The sequence below is a fragment of the Atta colombica genome, unplaced genomic scaffold (assembly GCF_001594045.1).
Source record: "Atta colombica isolate Treedump-2 unplaced genomic scaffold, Acol1.0 scaffold76, whole genome shotgun sequence".
Lineage (NCBI taxonomy): Eukaryota > Metazoa > Arthropoda > Insecta > Hymenoptera > Formicidae > Atta > Atta colombica.
Window position 1 is genome coordinate 263,616 of NW_017259568.1, and position 17,866 is coordinate 281,481.

General features: G+C 33.6%; 2 protein-coding genes across 2 annotated transcripts in view; one reads left to right on the forward strand and one right to left on the reverse strand.

Annotated features, from left to right (window-relative positions):
- LOC108692523 (ubiquitin carboxyl-terminal hydrolase 22) overlaps positions 1-4,077 on the reverse strand; it is a 10,587-nt gene extending 6,510 nt beyond the window's left edge. Inside the window, exon 1 of the mRNA XM_018200818.1 lies at positions 3,307-4,077. Within this exon, the coding sequence (XP_018056307.1) occupies positions 3,307-3,426 (120 nt within the window). The 5' untranslated portion in view covers positions 3,427-4,077. The remainder of the gene's footprint in view (positions 1-3,306) is intronic.
- Positions 4,078-6,181: 2,104 nt separating this feature from the next.
- On the forward strand, positions 6,182-16,731 carry LOC108692519 (intraflagellar transport protein 140 homolog). The gene is made up of 12 exons (XM_018200814.1): positions 6,182-6,463; positions 6,540-6,787; positions 7,023-7,341; positions 9,758-9,977; positions 10,690-11,271; positions 11,392-11,680; positions 11,790-11,919; positions 13,100-13,591; positions 14,121-14,407; positions 14,485-14,761; positions 14,869-15,773; positions 15,998-16,731. Exons 1-12 carry the CDS (start codon positions 6,200-6,202, stop codon positions 16,308-16,310), a joined length of 4,326 nt encoding a protein of 1,441 aa, XP_018056303.1. The 5' UTR covers positions 6,182-6,199; the 3' UTR covers positions 16,311-16,731.
- The last annotated feature ends 1,135 nt before the right edge of the window (positions 16,732-17,866 follow it).

A 17,866-nucleotide genomic window follows, 5' to 3' on the forward strand; every position in this document is an offset into this window, starting at 1 on the left:
TGTTGTGTAGTCACATTAATGTCTTAATGAATCATTTATTATTAAACTAAAAAAATTGATCAATTATAATCGATTATTCTTCTCACATTCGACTGTGATTATCAATTTCTTAGAATGGCCGCACATACTTTCTGTAATAATAATCGTAAAGCCTATTCTATAATGACTATATTTACACAACTAGATTTACGATGAAGTTATAACATCGATGTTATGAAATTGACCAATCACAGTCATTTCGTTCTTCAGAAGAATAGGTAGTTTATGTTATAACTTCGGCGTAAATCGAGTCGTGTAAACATAGTCAATGTGTTTTTTATTTTCTGTTTCCTGTTTTTTTTGCTATTTTTTACATCTTATCTTTTTGCTTCTTATCTGATTTTTTGTTCTCTATCGCCCGAGATAAAAGTTAATAAACTTCGAAAGAAACTGGAAACAACAAGAAATACAATTATTGTTGAAATGGTGGCAAAGGGAGGAAAAAACAAAAAATAAGAAATAAAGAGCATATTGTAAAATAGGTTTAAAACTTAATCAATCACAGTCAGGAATTGTCTAAAACTTCGACCAATCATAAATTTTTTTCATATTCAACTATGATTGGTCGATTTCTACGTCTATTCCTTAATCCACTACTGTTACTGCTCATTGTAGAACCATGCATTAAGGTACAATTTTATGAGCCGTTCAAACCGGTTGTTTCAGCGACAAAAAGGATTATTCGTTAATTTTGACTACGTAATTCTTTTTGTCAATGAAACAGTCGATTGGAGCGGCTCGTGAAAATGTATCTTTAAGTATCGTCTACAATGGACAGTTAATCGATCTCTACTACTACTGTTCATTGTAGACGACGCATTATAATTGCTGTTATATGGAAAGAGTGGGGAGAGCTCTGTTTGCGCACACCACTCCTTGGCCAATTAAAAATTTTCTCATTGATAAAGCAGCGAAAAATTACAAGAAATCAATCAATAATGTGTGTGGTGTATGCAATCGGGAATGTAGACAAACGGGATCCTCTCAAAACGTGCGCGGATTTCCTTATATGTACGATGATTATACATTCTTTATTGTAAAGGACAGTCCTTTATTTCAAGTAGCTATCTTTTAGATTTATTTGTTTCTTCAAAACTCAATTTTGTCTTTTATTTTATATCCAATATATTCTTATATTTTCCTTTACTATTTTTTATTTTGACATTACGGGAAATTCTTTTTTAACTAGCGTTCCAATATCTAATATTATATTAATAAGCAAATTTTTACGAAAAATGTTTTACAATTTCAAGCATATATAAATATGCATTTGTTTTTGTTAATTATATTTCTTAAATTAATTTTTGAAATTAAATTTACTCAAGTTAGAATTATTTTCATTTTTCATTATTTTGAACCTTTTATTATTTCAGATCAAAGGTTTGTTCCAATACAGTCGAATCAGTTTCAAACTATCAGAAAACTGTACATTATCTCAATTTGATTATACTAGGCAATAAAATTTTATAATACACAGATTCAGTGACAAATTGATTTGAAAACTTATAGGGAACAAAGCCCTAAAATTTTCCTAGCCCTAAGATTTCTTTTTTATTTTCTTTAAGAAAATATAATTATTTTGTACTTATAGGGTCTATAATAGAAGTCGTAGCGATCAAAGGGTTTTAAGGGTCATAAAAAATTGACCAATCATAATCGACTATTTTTCTCATATTCGAGTGAAATTGATTAATAATTATATAATTAATAAATACAATTGAATGCAAATCAATACATATATTTTCAGTTAATTAATAGTAATAGATAATTTATTACAAACATTTGAATTACATATTCTTTATTGTCACGATAACCTTTATAACCTTAAAAGAATTAAATTATATTATATATTTATATATTTATTAGCACTGAAAAAATATATATACTGATTTGCACTCAATTGCACCAGTGTTGCACTAGTTTTCCCAATAGAATAATAGAAAAATGCTATTATGGTTTCTGCACATTGGACGCGAATATGCTTGCCGCGCGTCACACAAAATGTACAGACAAATGCAGAAGCCATAATAGAATAGTAAAAATCCCATTAATCTTAACATTAATGATAATGTCAGAGTCGTTATATTGTATTGTGAAGCTTTTTTTTTATCATGTAATGTAAAACACAACAGTAATGTTAACAATATTCTTATTATCATTAAGAATTACAGAATAGGAGCTTAAGGATTATTTATACTGGTGATAATATGTTAACTTATGCCACAATCTGGAAGAATTGACCAATCACAGTTAAATGAGAGGGAAATAATCGACTATGATTACTTGATCAGTAAGCTTTATAATAAACTGGAGCAAACCATTCCTAAACTAATTACTAAACTATAATTACTAGACTATTACTAAACTATAGAAAACTGCAGTCCAATATATAATTATTTATATTTAATCTGATATATTTAATTTATATTAAATCTGATATATTTACGTTATTATTTGCTGTAACGGATACATGTAGGACACTCTCTTATCTTAGAGTGCGTTCAGATTCCCAAACCACTCTGGTATTTTTTGCGAGGCTCCGCCCACTTATCCAGCGATCACCCACTCGATGAGGAATCTGAACACAGCCCTGTATGTTATAAAATTCACCGATTATGATTGGTCAATTCTTACAAATTACAGACATTTACGGCCAGTATAAATGATACGGCTATAATAGAAGGAATAAGGAATAATGATTCCAACCTATTAGAAATCGTGTATGCCAGTCTGATAGGTTGAAATCTTCATTCTATTGTGGCTACACCTTAAATAATCCTTTAAATGTATGTATTATATACAGAAAGAGGCACAAATAGAATGGAGAGAGAGAGAGAGAGAGAGAGAGAGAGAAACAAAGACATAATGACTACATTTACAGCACTTAGAGGCTATGCACAATAAAAGGAACAGAGAACAGAAAATAAAAAATTTCAGCCTATCAGAAACTATGTATTCCACAATACATGATTTTTGATAGGTTGAAATTCTTATTTTCTGTTCCTTTTATTTTGTGGAGCCCCTTAGGCTGCAACCTATATAATAGGTGTTTTTGTTTAACTTAAGATAGACAAAGATGATACCTGGCCTAAATAAGTGCAGGGTGTAAACATAGCTCATGCAAATGTGAAAGCGAGATGCAGAGAAGTAAGATGAAAGAAGATGAAGATCTCTCTTTCTCTCTCTCTCTCTCTCTCTCTCTCTCTCTCAAGTTGAGTGACAAAGAACCTTGACCATGAATAGGAAGCGAGAAAGAGACTGGCGTACCTTCCTGACGCGTGCCTCGGTTGATGTACTGGTCACGAAAAACGAATGTATCACTTTATATGGTTGGATACCTTTTGCTGCTTTAAAATTATTTAAATGTATGCAGCCATGGTCGCTCATCTCAGGTTGGTAGGAGCGATGTCGTCGACCTGATCGCACGACGTCCCTCTCTTTCGCGACACTCGACAGTCCCGACACTCGATGCCGTCGGCGATCCTCGTTGAGATCTCCCAGTGGCGCGAATGCAATGTGTACGATAACAACAATTTCTCAAGGATCACAGCGGCGACGTGAGGAGTGTAACTCGCTGCTGGCCTTGGCGGAAAGGCGCGTGTTGTTGACATGGAAAAGAGAGTGGACCTTGGGAGAGATTAGGAGCGTAAGCAAGTGTAAACTTGCTCTTTTCGATCGAGTGGGAAAAAAATATGAAAATGTGATTAATGTGAAGTGGTAATCAGTCGAGCAGAGGTACCGTTGTCAAAATGCCAACCGTAGCGCGAATTGAGGACAAACGCAGCGAGCAATTGCGAGCAATGGCGAGAGCACAATGATGGGAGAGGGAGTGGTGCGATATGCGGTCTAGAGGAATCATCAATACGTAGGATGACACCTTGAATCACCCTGAATGCTTTGTGCTCTCGTTTATTCTCTTTTCAATTTTCAATGTTCTTACGCGCCTATGTTCTTACGTGCGTTTCCAACGCACTTCGATTACTTCGGTACTCCGTAATGCCGTACGAGCCGATCACGAAGACACCAACCTACCAACCAACCCAGCCTGCCGGTCACTGCCGATGCCTCACGCCTCGTGTCGCCGGCAGAGGAAAGCGTCATTGCAATGAATACAGGAGCGACATCTGTCTGGATGCGACCATGATATCGATCATGCAAGAGGCCTTTGGCCAATCACATTTCTCATTTCATTTGACGGCAGATACGATTGGCTAATTTGGTATGGATTAATCGATTGATTAAAGCTACGCTCCATTTGATGCTGTAAATGCTTCGAAGCGTTTTTCAATTGGTCAAAAACTTCAAAGCATTTGTAGCGTCAAGTAGACCGCACCTTAAGTTTCTTGAAGTGCACTCCTAAAGGTGCTTTTACAACATCGAGAATGATCGGACATGAATAATATGTTTGGACAGTAATCATTTTATTAAAATGAATTTAATGTACGAGACTATACACTAAAACGAGAAGAACAGATTCTTACATAACACATAAAAAATCCAATCAATCAAAGTTCTTTATTTTATGGAAAGGAAGAAAACGAAGGATTTTGATTGGTACATTTTCTTACGCATTATGTGTTATGCATTATAATAAGAGTCTATGGTCTCCGCTTGATAGTGGATTAATTAAATTTAATAGATTAGGATATAACACAAACTTGCATAGCCACATAAACATATGCATAACGAAAATCATCCAATCACATTTTAAGTGTGTTTTTATAAGAGAAATGCGATTGAATAATAACCCTAACCTGTTATATGCAATCTGTAATCTGTAAGAATAGACTAATCACAGTCAAGTATTCCCCTCTCAGGCTCAGTTCCACAATTCACAGTTAACTCTTAACCGGGGTTCAACTTATTGTTTCTCATCTCTTTCCAATTCTAGAATTATCATCAAATTATTGTTTTTTAACTTAATCCCGACATCGAAAAATTTTGAAATTAAAAAAAAAAATAAAACGGGACTTGAGAGACAACTCTACAACAGTACAAAGTCAACTCTAAGTCGACTCTGAATCAACTATAGTTTCTGGAAAATGGACGTCCGTAAATCGACTTTAGACGACTTGGAGACATCTCTAAGTTATACAATGTCCCACTTTAAAGACTATAAGCCGACTTTAAATCAACTATTCTAAGCTATGGTCCGATTCATGCTCACAACGCTTATGAACAGCATTCATTCTTGTTTACTGTAGTTAAATAACAAGGACAAAATGATTCCACATTTAAACTTTGTGAATGTAAATCGCACTAGACGTCCTAAAGTCGATATTGGACTACAGTCGACAAATCGATGTTTGTGCTGTTAGGGAATTTTCCTTTTCAGAATATATTCTGCGCTAATATGTAAAAATAAAGAAGGCCAAAATTAACCTGTGATAAAAACATATGAAATTGATCAATCTTTTAAACTTAGACGTGCTGAACTCGAATATGAAGTTTAAAATTTTTCAAAGTTCCTCGGACTTTGGAGAATTTTAAGCAGAGCTACGTTAACAAAATTTGCTTGCCAAGGGCTTATTAGAGATTTTACAATCATGATGGAGTCCCATGAGGCATCAAAAGGAGAGAATTTAATCCGAATCAGAATGTAAGACCCAACCAACTACAGTCGAGCATTTCCCTGTCGTTCGACTGTAGTTGGTTGGTTCTTGCATTCTGATTCAGATCAAACCTTCAGTGGAAAATAGGCCATTGGCTGCGTTCAGCAGAGAAAGTAGCTTTGCAATTGTAAAATTCTTGAATATGATTAGTCTTGCCCTTAGTTCTTCATTGAATCTAAATGTATAAACCAAAATAATGTTGGTGCAATCGGGCCTTACAGATCCAACCAATCACATTCAATCGTTCGGCGAGCAGGCTAGCAGTTTTGTCCGATTTGAACGTTCCCATTGTGTTTCCAGCTTTAATCTCCAAGGTAACTGATGGTAACTGTCAACAACATAAATATGTATAGATTAGAAGAGATAGGAATTAATACATTTGCATTTCCATCAAATTAAGGATTGTTTTGTGTTTTAAATACTTTAATAATATGAAATATCTTTTTTAAAACGAGTGTTATAATATGTATGATTACGTTTATTTATACTAATTTATATGTTAAATTTTAATTAAATGTAGGAGTGTACACTCTTAATATGTTAAAACAATGACTTTGTATTTTGACATACGAGTGCAAAATCCTGAAAGTGCTTCAATAAGCACTCTTACAACTTGGCACAATAATTATCCCTTATTAGCTGTTGCTGCGTATTCTCAAGACAAAGGTGGCTTTGTAGTTATCTATGATGATCAAGGTGAACTTGTGCAGGATATCGAATCACCGGGACATACAGTGGCACAAGTCACCTCTCTTGGCTGGCATCCGGAGAAGACGTGGCTAGCGGCAGGATGGGAAAACGGAGATTTACGAGTTAGTATTGCAATGTTTTGAGCTACAGAAGACAAGTCTGTCGTGAGATAAAAAATATATTAAATTATTTATTTAGATATGGCCAGGGGACACTGGAACTCAGGAGTTCAATGTAATAGTAACCCCTCACCGAGATATCATCACGATTCTACAATGGAGTCAGTATGGTGGTTGCTTAGTATCTGCAGATACTGGTGGATCTATAGTTGGATGGAAGATAGATTCCAGAGGACAGCTATTCATGACATTTCATCATGAACTAAAAGAATCTTTTTCACAAATTGTATTTAGGACAGTTCTGCTAAAACCAGTTGTTGATATTAGGTACAACTCATAAGTAAAAACAGGTTAAATTATACAAAACAACTTGTGCATTATTTTTCTAATAATATAGATTATTTTGTTATAATTATTGCAAGCTAATATAATAGAAATTAAAAGCACTGAATTTCAAAGAAGCTGTTTTAAGTAAAACTTACAGATGAAATTAGATTAACATTTGATGATATTCTTTCTTGATTATTTGATTGGATATTGATTGGTCAATTAATTGTTATAGTGGTTTGGCAAAGGCAACAGTGACTGGTGATGAGAGAGCCTGGGATATGTTCAGTTCCTGGCGTCCAAGAACAGCTGCACCAACAGCAATTCCAGTACAACGGGATAATCATTCGTTTTATATTGGCACTGTAAATGGTATCATATACTTTGTTGACGTTAAAGGACAATGCAAGGAAGTTCTTAGTACTGATGGTGCAGTGTTGCACTACTTATTGTATCATCAAAACAGAGATTCTATCATTGTTATGACAGAAGGATTGAACATCGGGCACTTTCAAGCAGATTCAATCACTGGAGAGCTCACCGAATTGACAAAGGTTTATGCCATTGAGTTCTATCACTGCTATATTTACATATTATTTCTATTCAAAATTTAAAAATACTGTATATGACAAATTCAAATTCTGCATCAATATTATTGATTATGTATTATATAGGTTCAATTTTCTGAGAAATTTTATTCATGAAAATATATATAGGGTATAATTTGTGCATTCAGATGTGGCACAATGCAAAATACTAACAATACTTGAACACGCGAATTTTAATATGATATGATTCACTAGTTTTAAATGCTCACAATTAAAAAATTATTTTATAGCTTCGATATTTTTTATTGGTATTAGGATTTTTATTTCAAAATGAAACAAAATCTACCCTTAAGTATTATTATGATCTTTATCAGCCATCCTATATGATAAATAATTAATTAATATTATGGCAGTAAGTGGTATCGTTATCTATCGAGAAAAGAGATGTAAAAAATAATAGCATTGAGCATAAGGCTTTGAATTTATTCCATTTTTCGAAAATACATAAACGTTTATCCGTTTATATTTACTTTCAGAAAAATGTTTATTTATAAGTAACCGTTTACACATATAATTAGTATATCCGTTTATTAGAAACGTCTTTCCGAATATATGTGTTTTAAATGAGGGCATAGCAATATAAACGAGGTATTTAAACGAGAATATATAGTATAATATTTACACATATTTAGCACATCCTTCTATGAAAACAGTCTTGTCGAATATTTTAACGTTTTTTTATAAACTTAAAAATCAATTTCATTCTTTTTGCATTTTCTTATAATTTGACATTTTAAAGTGCTTTAAAACCGTTATATACAAGCCCATGTACATACAAACATTTATTTGTAGAATTAGCACATTAGTTTATCAGAAACATTTTTCCGAATAGACTGTTTTAATGTTATTTTATATATATATTTTTTTCCGTTTTTATTACACTCAAATGTCTTTTTTACACTCAAAAACAATTTTCAATTTTTTAAACTCATCACACTAGGATGACTCCATAATAAATTTGGGATAAATATTTATTATAAAAAGGTTCGAAAAAACATTTTTCATAAATGGATGTGCTAAATATACGTATAAATGTATTTTTGTTTAAACGTATAATAACGAGCTCTAATTGAGCATTGTAAAATTTGTATATAACGACGCAATATGGTTTTTTTTTAATTCTGAAATTGATACAATAACAAATAATATTATGATAATACATAAATATATAGACTTTCTATATTTAACTAAAATAAAACAGTAGAGCTAATTGATATTAAGTGAAAATGAATCAAGAAATGTTTAACACAAATGAGTGAAGAGCACCATATTCAATCAAGGCGACTCGTACAAGGGAATGACGCGAGATGTTTTTCTCCGATTGCTTTAAATTTTTGCCTGTAGGTTGGGCATCGAAAAAAAATCGACATGTATTTTGCCGTTTGTTCAGACACTTAATATAAGAGACAGTAAGCTATAAAATTGATCGGACTACACTTTTAAAACTCTAGATCGCTGGTTCAAATATCAGTGACAATTTTTTTTTAATATTAGCATGTTTTATAATAAGTATTTAAAAAATTTAAACGTTTTAGAAAAATTTAGAAACATTTAGAAAGTGACACATAAATAGAATTAATATATAAGATATATGTTTTTGGATGCAAAATCCTTTAAAATTAATTCTTTGTGTCTTTCTAATTAAAAGTGAAAGATGTATTTTTTATATAGAAAAAATTTTTTTAAAGTGGTAAAAAAAATAAAAAAAAGAATTGTCACTGATGGTATTTGAACCAGCGATCTAGAGTTTTAAGAATGTCCGACCAGTTTCATAGCTTAATACCTTTTAAACTATTGAGCAAGTGTTTGAGCAAACGGCAAAATACGTGTTTTTTTTTATGTCTAACCTGGCAAAAATTCAGAATAATTGAGGAAAAATACCTCGTGTCGTTCCTTTGTTAGTGATTAATACATAATTTTTATGTGAATGTTTACAATTTCTAATAAACTATGCGTCGACTATTTGTCCGTTTTTGAAACACAGTACTAAAACAAAGTTATTAAAAGCTGTAATATAATATCGCAAATTAAACAATTTTATATTATTGTTAATAAGCATTTTTTTTTAAAATGCATAAACAAGGAGCAATCCCCGATGACCTTGACCTTGACATATGTTGTCAAGCTCATGACCCTGAGTGATCTCGAACAGATTTTAGCCGTCACTCGTTATTCGTTAAAAAGTTATTAACAAAAAAAGATTTAAAAAATAACGTCTTATTTCTGCTATATACATTATTGAGGACTATTTCACCTTTCAAGACTTTCCCTACTTAAGTAATGCAAAGCGAGATCTACCCCATCTTCCTTTATTACCAAGAGATTATTATATTATTATATTCAATACTTATACTTATTTCAGGTAAAATTAAGTGGCAGAAGTGATACATCACGTACCACTAGTACCACCTTATGCTGGATTAGCAGAAATACGTTGGCTGTACTCACAGGAGAGCTCGCTGTACGGTGCTGGGATATTCACACAGGCGATACATATATTCTATCGCCTCCGGATTCATCCAATGGAAATGTTGCCACTCCTCAGGAAATATATACTAGCTTGGCATTTTGCAAGGCAAATGGTAAGACATTAATGTGCTTCTGAAATTTTAAATCAGACTTATTCGGCTTAGAACTGATTAAGTATTTCTATCTGACTAATATTTCCTGATAAACATGTACCAATATTTTAGTAGTGGCATTTATACACTGTATATCCGGAGGTTTTCCTCCCTCATAAACATAAACTTTATTTATTTATAAGTTAAATCTTATATTACAACGACATGTACTTAAAATGCATACATGCATGTCGACGTAAAGCATGAAAATGTGCTCACATATATGCTCACATCGCAGTGTTGTGTGACAGTCGAATATTCCTCTCATTTGATTATAAAAGGGAAAAGCTCGACTATGATTAGCCAATTCTTACAGATTACGGCCACTATAAATGATTTCTTAAAAATTGAGAAAACTATTGTACTACTGGCTCCATTCATCTAATGCAGTTTAGCACATAGATTTAGCAGTGTTGTTGGGTGAACTGGACAAAGTCCGCAATGAAATAATGATTCCTGACATTGCCACCATTGAGTGGACAATATTGACTTTGATCATATGAAATCAAGCCATGTTATGAGATAATAAATCATTTTATCGGATTTTGCCCAATCGCAATGTTAACACGGTCCGGGCAACATTTGGTCCGTCCATTAAGCAGACTTTGTCCATAACATATCCATTGAAGTAAATTTGAGGACAATGGATTAAAAAACATTCTGTGGTTTTCAGACACTTTGGCCGCCGGCACCAATCTAGGTACAATCTACTTATGGAAGCGAAAATGTGTGCTTGATTGCGATGAGAATTCCTGGCCAAAAATCCCAGAGTCCTGCGCGATTCACGGCACAGTAAAGCAACTGGAATGGGGTGTTAGTTTATCACGGAATTCTCTCCTAGCTGTTAACTGTATCACCAATGTGTTCATCTTGCATCAACAGCCAATGTGCGCCGTGTACAATGATGGTGTTTGCGCGAGTCAGCTCACTCCGACACAGATTCTGCTCGAGATAGATGAACAGACGTATATTCTAAAAATGGAGATCCAAGTGCAGATTATCGCTGTATCAAGAGAATACATTGTCGCCTCTTCTGGAAGACAAATCGTTGTCAATTGTATTAATAAAGGTGTCAATCTTAATACGAACGTATTGACAACCTTCAACTGCGACACGGAAAAGATATTGATCTACGAACACACATTGATCGTGTTGACCCCAACGATCATTCAGTTGAGATCCATAGAAGGCTCTATTATTCAAACGCTTCCCACTTTACCGGAGGAGGGTGAACCAATCACGATGGAATTGACAGGTAAAAATCTTTAATTGACATAAAGTGTCGTGAGTTTTTCTTATTACTTAAAATTTTAACAACAAAATACTCTTATTACTGCATTATAAATATTATACTCACACACACAACATTTTGTAGGGCATTATTTAACTGTAGCATCATTAAACGGCATTCTGAAGATTTGGAATCTGAGCAAACACGAGGCTAAGCTACACACCCGCGCCATGGCGACTTATGAGGCGATTAGCGATTTTGCCGAAATCATTGAAGCTAGATGTAATTCGGATTGCCGTTGCGTCTCAATCACTGTTGCCATGGCAAATCTCATGCCCAGTTCGATTTTATACATTTGGGATATTGAAAGCGATCAGATTTATGAATTTGACTTTGGAGAGTCAGACAACATCGTTGATGATGACACTATGTTGTGAGTAAATAAGTTGAAAATTCGACACAACCGTATCAAATCACAGATCAGAATTAATTTTCCATTAATTGATTTTGTATGTCCCTGATAATACTGATATTACTTTTAGAGCTGCACAATGCAAAGGAAGATTGGTAACAGCGCATTGCTGGGACGTTGAGGATCCCAGACTACTAGTATGTCGAGCTCAAAAATTAGAAAAACGTGATTCTAAGAGCTTCAATAAGGACAATAATTGGGTAAAATTCTATAAAATTGCCTCTATTTGGATTGTTAAATTAAATGTCTATACACTTTAGCAGAAACTTTCGCAACTCAATTTTTCTACTGGCATTGTTCTCTCATTATTTTATGTATTACGTTAACGTCGTTACGCTTTTATAAATTAACTATGTGTGCATGCGTGCATGAATAAGAAAAACCCTATATTCGGTCGAAACTTAATGCTTAAAATAATTTATTTTATAATTTCATTAGACATTATTTTTTTAGCAAATACGATTTAATAGTCTTTCTAATCGAACATATACATAAAATCGAACATATACATTAAAATAAAATAAAAATTAGTATAAAATAATTACATAGGCGAAACATGTTTCGACTTTATACAAGATGTCTCCGACATCTCCTACGGAAACAAATAGAACATCTCTCGTAAACAAATAGAGCGGACTAAATTGAACCGAAAAATCCTGTACCGTAATACTTTAGGAGATATTAATTTCTAAAGATCACTGAATAAACATATATCCGCGCGGACTGTTGTCAAGTTGTATATGCTTATCGGTCGCTTGCCGCGCGGGGATTGCTCGAACTCGACTGCTTAGTAGACGCGCTAAGCGCTATAATTCAAGCAGCCTATCAAATAATCGCTACCCGTACTCGACATGATACGTGCTTATTTATTGATTTAGAAATTAATATTTCCTAAAGTATTGAGGCAATCGCAAAATGGAAAACTTGACTTTTCGACTCACAATCAATTCAGTCCGCTCTACCTGATCCCATAGGTCAGGGACACACATATATGCATACACACATATAGGGTATCTGATAATTAACGATAAAACTCTCGCATAGCAATAAAATAGACTAAACCGATTTCCTCGAAGAATACTCTCTGTGCGTGCGTGCGTGCGTGCGTGCGTGCGTGCGTGTGTGTGTGTGTGTGTGTGTGTGTGTGTGTGTATAATAATGTAGTAATAATCGATTGATAGATTTTGAATCAATTAGATTGGATTAAGGCTTTGTTATTGATTGATGTTACATGTTTTATCAATCGTGGAGCTTGCAGCATCATTAATCTAACCGGTTCAAAACCCGTTACAATCTAATACGTTATAAATGATTATGAATTATAAAATTTAGATCTAAGAGTAAGATATTATTTAATATAAAATGTTATTTTTTTTATAGATTATACAAACCTCTGTGGTGTTGGTATCGTTATTCGCGACATCGGATCATGGTATCGTTGTACAGGATGTGAAGCCAATTGCTGATGAGAATTGTCGATTGTTAGGTGTACATTCACCATATATCATTATTTTAAATTCCGAAAAGAGCTTGGATAGAAGTAGCAAGATTATGCAGTTATTAATGAGAGACTTTGAGGAACTAGGAGAATGCAATTCTATCACCAGGAAAGCAGTGATGGATTTCAGTTTCCATATTAGTGTGGCGAATATGGAGGAAGCCTTTAAAGCCATTAAATCTATAAAGAACGAAGCTGTCTGGAAGAGTCTGGCCAAGATGTGCGTGAAAACAAAGCAACTAAACATGGCTCTTCTTTGCCTGGGTCACATGAAGCAAGCTAATGCTGCACGGGCTTTACGTGAAGCAATGCAAGATAATACTCTAAGTTTGGAAGCACAAGTAGGAATTTTAGCCGTTGAACTTGGCCTTCATGTAAGTTATTAAATATACATTTAAGATTATTCTAAAGTTGTCTGTTTTAGCGATTATTTTTTAAATAAGTATAATCTTTTTTTATAATTAAAATATAAATGATAATGAAATTAAAATCGGTTGATTTGCAAAAAACAGAAAAAAAATTGGAAGATTACAATTTTGTTATTTGTTTCTAGCGTCGACTCCTAACAATATTTGCTTTATATACAAATTTTATACTTTGTACGTATAAAACAAGCTTGATTTGGACCAAGAATTATATGAATAAACAATGTTAAGTTCTTAGAATTAGGCTAAGTACCTAATATGAAAAATTAGTTAGAAAATTTGTACGTATGTGTCCTTGCGGTATTAATGTAGTAGTGATGTATCAATGACAGAAATCACTAATATGCAGATCTTATTGAATCGGTAAAATAGGTAATTTTAGGATCCTCTTAAGTATATTCTTAATGAATATTGAGAGTATACATACAAAATATGTATTAATTGTATATATGTAATATGTATAATCTTCAATCCTTAGACTGATGCTGAACGTCTATTTCGAGAAGCGAAACGTCTAGATCTGCTAGGACGGTTATACGAAGGGCGGAATAAGTTTAAGGAGGCAATCGAATTAGCTAGTAACGAGAATAAAATTCGTGAAAAAACAAGTTACTATAATTATGCTCGTGCGTTGGAGCAGCAGGATAGAGTGGCAGAAGCTATCGATATGTACACGAAAGCCGATTGCCATCGATTTGAAGTACCTAGAATGCTTTTGATGAGACCTCGAGAGTTACTCACGTATCTGAATAATTCCGAAGAACCGTAAGTAACAGGAATATTAATTAAATGCGTTGGAAGATAAGTAGTCAGTTGTAGTGAGCAGTTTAATATCGTCGTAGGGAGATTAAAAATTGGCATGCTCAGTACACTGAATCGACCGGCGATATGGAGAGCGCTTTACATCTTTATGAGCAAGCAAAGGATACTCTGTCGATGACGAGATTGCTTTGTTATTTTGACAGAGAGAATGAAGTGTGTGAGCTAGTAACTAGAACAAATCACTCTGCAGCGGCGTACCATCTTGCTGCGCATTATGAATCGAAGAATAATGTGGTACAGGCGATTCATTTCTATACAATTGCTAGAGCTTATACTAATGCAATACGGCTATGTAAGGTGAGGCATTCAATTGTTAAAAACTTAATGCCTTTATTTATCCCATTTTGAATCACTTGACGAGAGTTAATAAATCTTTATTATCTCAATATTTATTATTTCTGTAGGAGCACGACATGCTGGAAGAACTGTGGCCACTGACTATATTAGCGTCACGGAATTCGCAGATAGACGTCGCCAAATTTTATGAGAACAATGATCAACCGGATCGTGCGGTACTGTTATATCATAAAGCTGGTCTCTTACATAAAGCTTTAGACGTCGCGTTCAGAACGCGACAGTACAGCGCGTTGCAACTAATTATCATGGACGTAAATGCGGATTCTGATCCAGCATTAATTCACAAGTGCGCCGATTATTTCATGCAGAACGACCAAATCGATAAGGCAGTGGATCTACTCGCGACCGGCAGAGATTATATGGCGGCTTTGGATCTGATTCAGCAACATAATGTCGTATTAAGCGAAGAGCTCGCAGAGAAGCTGACGATTGAAAAAGGGAATGACGACGACGCAGAACGCGAGCGTATGAGAATTTCTACGCTTGAGAAAATCGCAGAGATCACCTTCGATCAGGGAAATTATCATCTTGCAACTAAGAAATTCACACAAGCTGGCAACAAGTTACGCGCCATGAAAGCATTGCTTAAATCCGGAGACACTGAAAAAATCTGCTTTTTCGCGCAGGTTTCGAGGAACCGTGAGATCTACATCATGGCGGGCAATTATTTGCAATCTTTGGATTGGCAAAATCAACCAGAGATTCTAAAAAACATAATTAATTTCTACTCCAGGGGCAAAGCTATGGATTTATTGGCGAATTTTTATGTGGCATGCGCGCAAGTGGAGATCGATGAGTTTCAAAATTATGAAAAAGCGTTAGACGCACTGAACCAAGCGAACAAATGTTTATCCAAGGTGATGACGCCACGAGATCCGGATGTTCACAAGCGGGCAATAGAGCTGGTAAACAATAGGATGTCAGCAATTAAACGCTATTTGGATATTAAAAGGTAAAGCCAAGATGATTAGAAATCTAGATTCATATTTTTATACGAAATATTGTATCATAGATATCATATCATGATATTTTCAATATATTTGCGTTCATCATAACTATCCTTAAATAATAGAAATTCCTATAGATACAATATTTTGTTTCTATATGAATTATATTTTAATTGAATACAGATTTTATTCTGTATATTTAAATATCTTATTTTTTCTCATTACGCAGATTGTTTGATAGAGGTGAGACAGAAACGGCAATGCAACAAGTTCGTCATCTGCTCGACTCTCAAGGACCCAATTTAGAACAGTCAGTGCGTCGCGGCGATCTGTTCGCAACGATTACACAGCATTATGCCAATATAGGGGACACAGAGAAAGCTTGGGCGACCATCGAAGAACTAAAACGCCTAATACCAGGAATCAATTTGACTTACTACTTTAATATAAATCTTCTAGAAGCACTGGGCTATAAAATGAAAGTGCAGCGACAGGATAGTTCCGATAAGGATGATGGAATCGAAGAGCTCCTGGGAGAGTAAAACTTAAATTCGACTTTAAGAGAATGCTGGAATAATGATCGAATTTGATCGATAGTACGATTTATTTATCTAAATGGATGATCCACGTTATAAGTCCAAATTAATAGTACAGACTTCTTAAATTTCAATTTAAAAATATTGTAAGAAATAAGCAACAAAAAAAAATATCAGATTCTTTCTGAGAGATTCGAACTGAGGCCTGATCTCCTTCATATTGTGAAACTTCCGTCCACTGAGCCGTACAACCCTGATAGCTTCTCTGTTGTGCTCATTTCCTCTAAATTTCTTACAATGTTAATAATAATAGTAATATCAAATAATGTCTAATTCATTTCTTACATTTACATTGTTCTGTCTCATTTAAACACATACTATTCTTATGTAACATATTAGAAGTGCTTCTTATAAAATCCGGCATCTACTACGCATAATTACTGCTCTGTTTACTATTTCGAATCTTCACTAAGTACGCATAATTTGCAGTTGAATATAAAATGTGAATATTTTTTTAAGATTTCAATCTTAGTATCGTAAGCTCAGATACTGTTCGCTCACATAATTCGATGGACAGTGCAATATTATTTTGTCCATAAGCTTGAACTTTTGTATTAGGGAAACATCTACGTGATATGTCTATGAATTGAAAAATGTAAACTTTTAACTTTCGATTTTAATACATGTCAATTGTCCCGTCTCCTAACTTTACATCTACTTCAATCTTGTAAAAGGATTTTTTGTTTTTCAGTCAATTCGGAGATTTGCACGCTATAATGTGTCCATAATTTCGTTACTTCAGTATCCCTTAGCTTGCTTAGTAAATTTGTACATAAAAAGTCTCAGTAAGCATAATATAATATATTTATCATTCGTTAATCGATTCAGGAGTAATCATTTAATACTTTTTTACTTTTGATTATTTAGACGGTTTTTTCATACTTTATAACAGATTTATTCAATATTTCTGAGTTTAGAATAAATGTTAAAAAAAGGTATAAATTTTCAATCAGTAAAAAAAACTGTAAATTTTTTTATCTTTATTTTCTTATTATTATGATGTAAAAATTGCTTCAAATGATTACTCTCATATTAAAATCGATTTTAAACCGGGCTCAGTAAGTTTATAGATAAACAGTGCCTGAATAAATATAGTGTAATTGTGAGTGTAGTTATAGTACAATGTATAATGAAAATGTTATTAAATATACCGTGACAAAACGTTTCATATGAGTCTAATTCAATTTTGTATATAATTTTTAATTAAATTTATATCAAGATACAGATAGTGTCTAGACGCTAAGAGCTCGCGCAGCGACATTATAGCACAAGACCGGTCGTATTACAAGAGCCGTCGAATTGCGGAGATCTCAATTAAACCAATCAAATTCTAGGCTTAATCGATAGCACTCCGATTGTATAATAAAAGTTTTTCTGTACGTTTCCTACGAGTGAAGAATATTACAGCGAAAAGGATTTAAAACTTTTTATATCAAAATCTCGTCGTCATTATCATTATCGTCAACCGAAAATGTATTGTTATAATTTATATATATATATAT

Bases quoted from the DNA above. Each gene is read 5' to 3' on its own strand.
- LOC108692519 (XM_018200814.1), top strand. From the start codon at position 6,200: ATGACTTTGTATTTTGACATACGAGTGCAAAATCCTGAAAGTGCTTCA. The intron at 9,978-10,689 runs GTAAGACATTAA...TGTGGTTTTCAG, and splicing joins GGCATTTTGCAAGGCAAATG to ACACTTTGGCCGCCGGCACC. The intron at 15,774-15,997 runs GTAAAGCCAAGA...CTCATTACGCAG, and splicing joins CGCTATTTGGATATTAAAAG to ATTGTTTGATAGAGGTGAGA.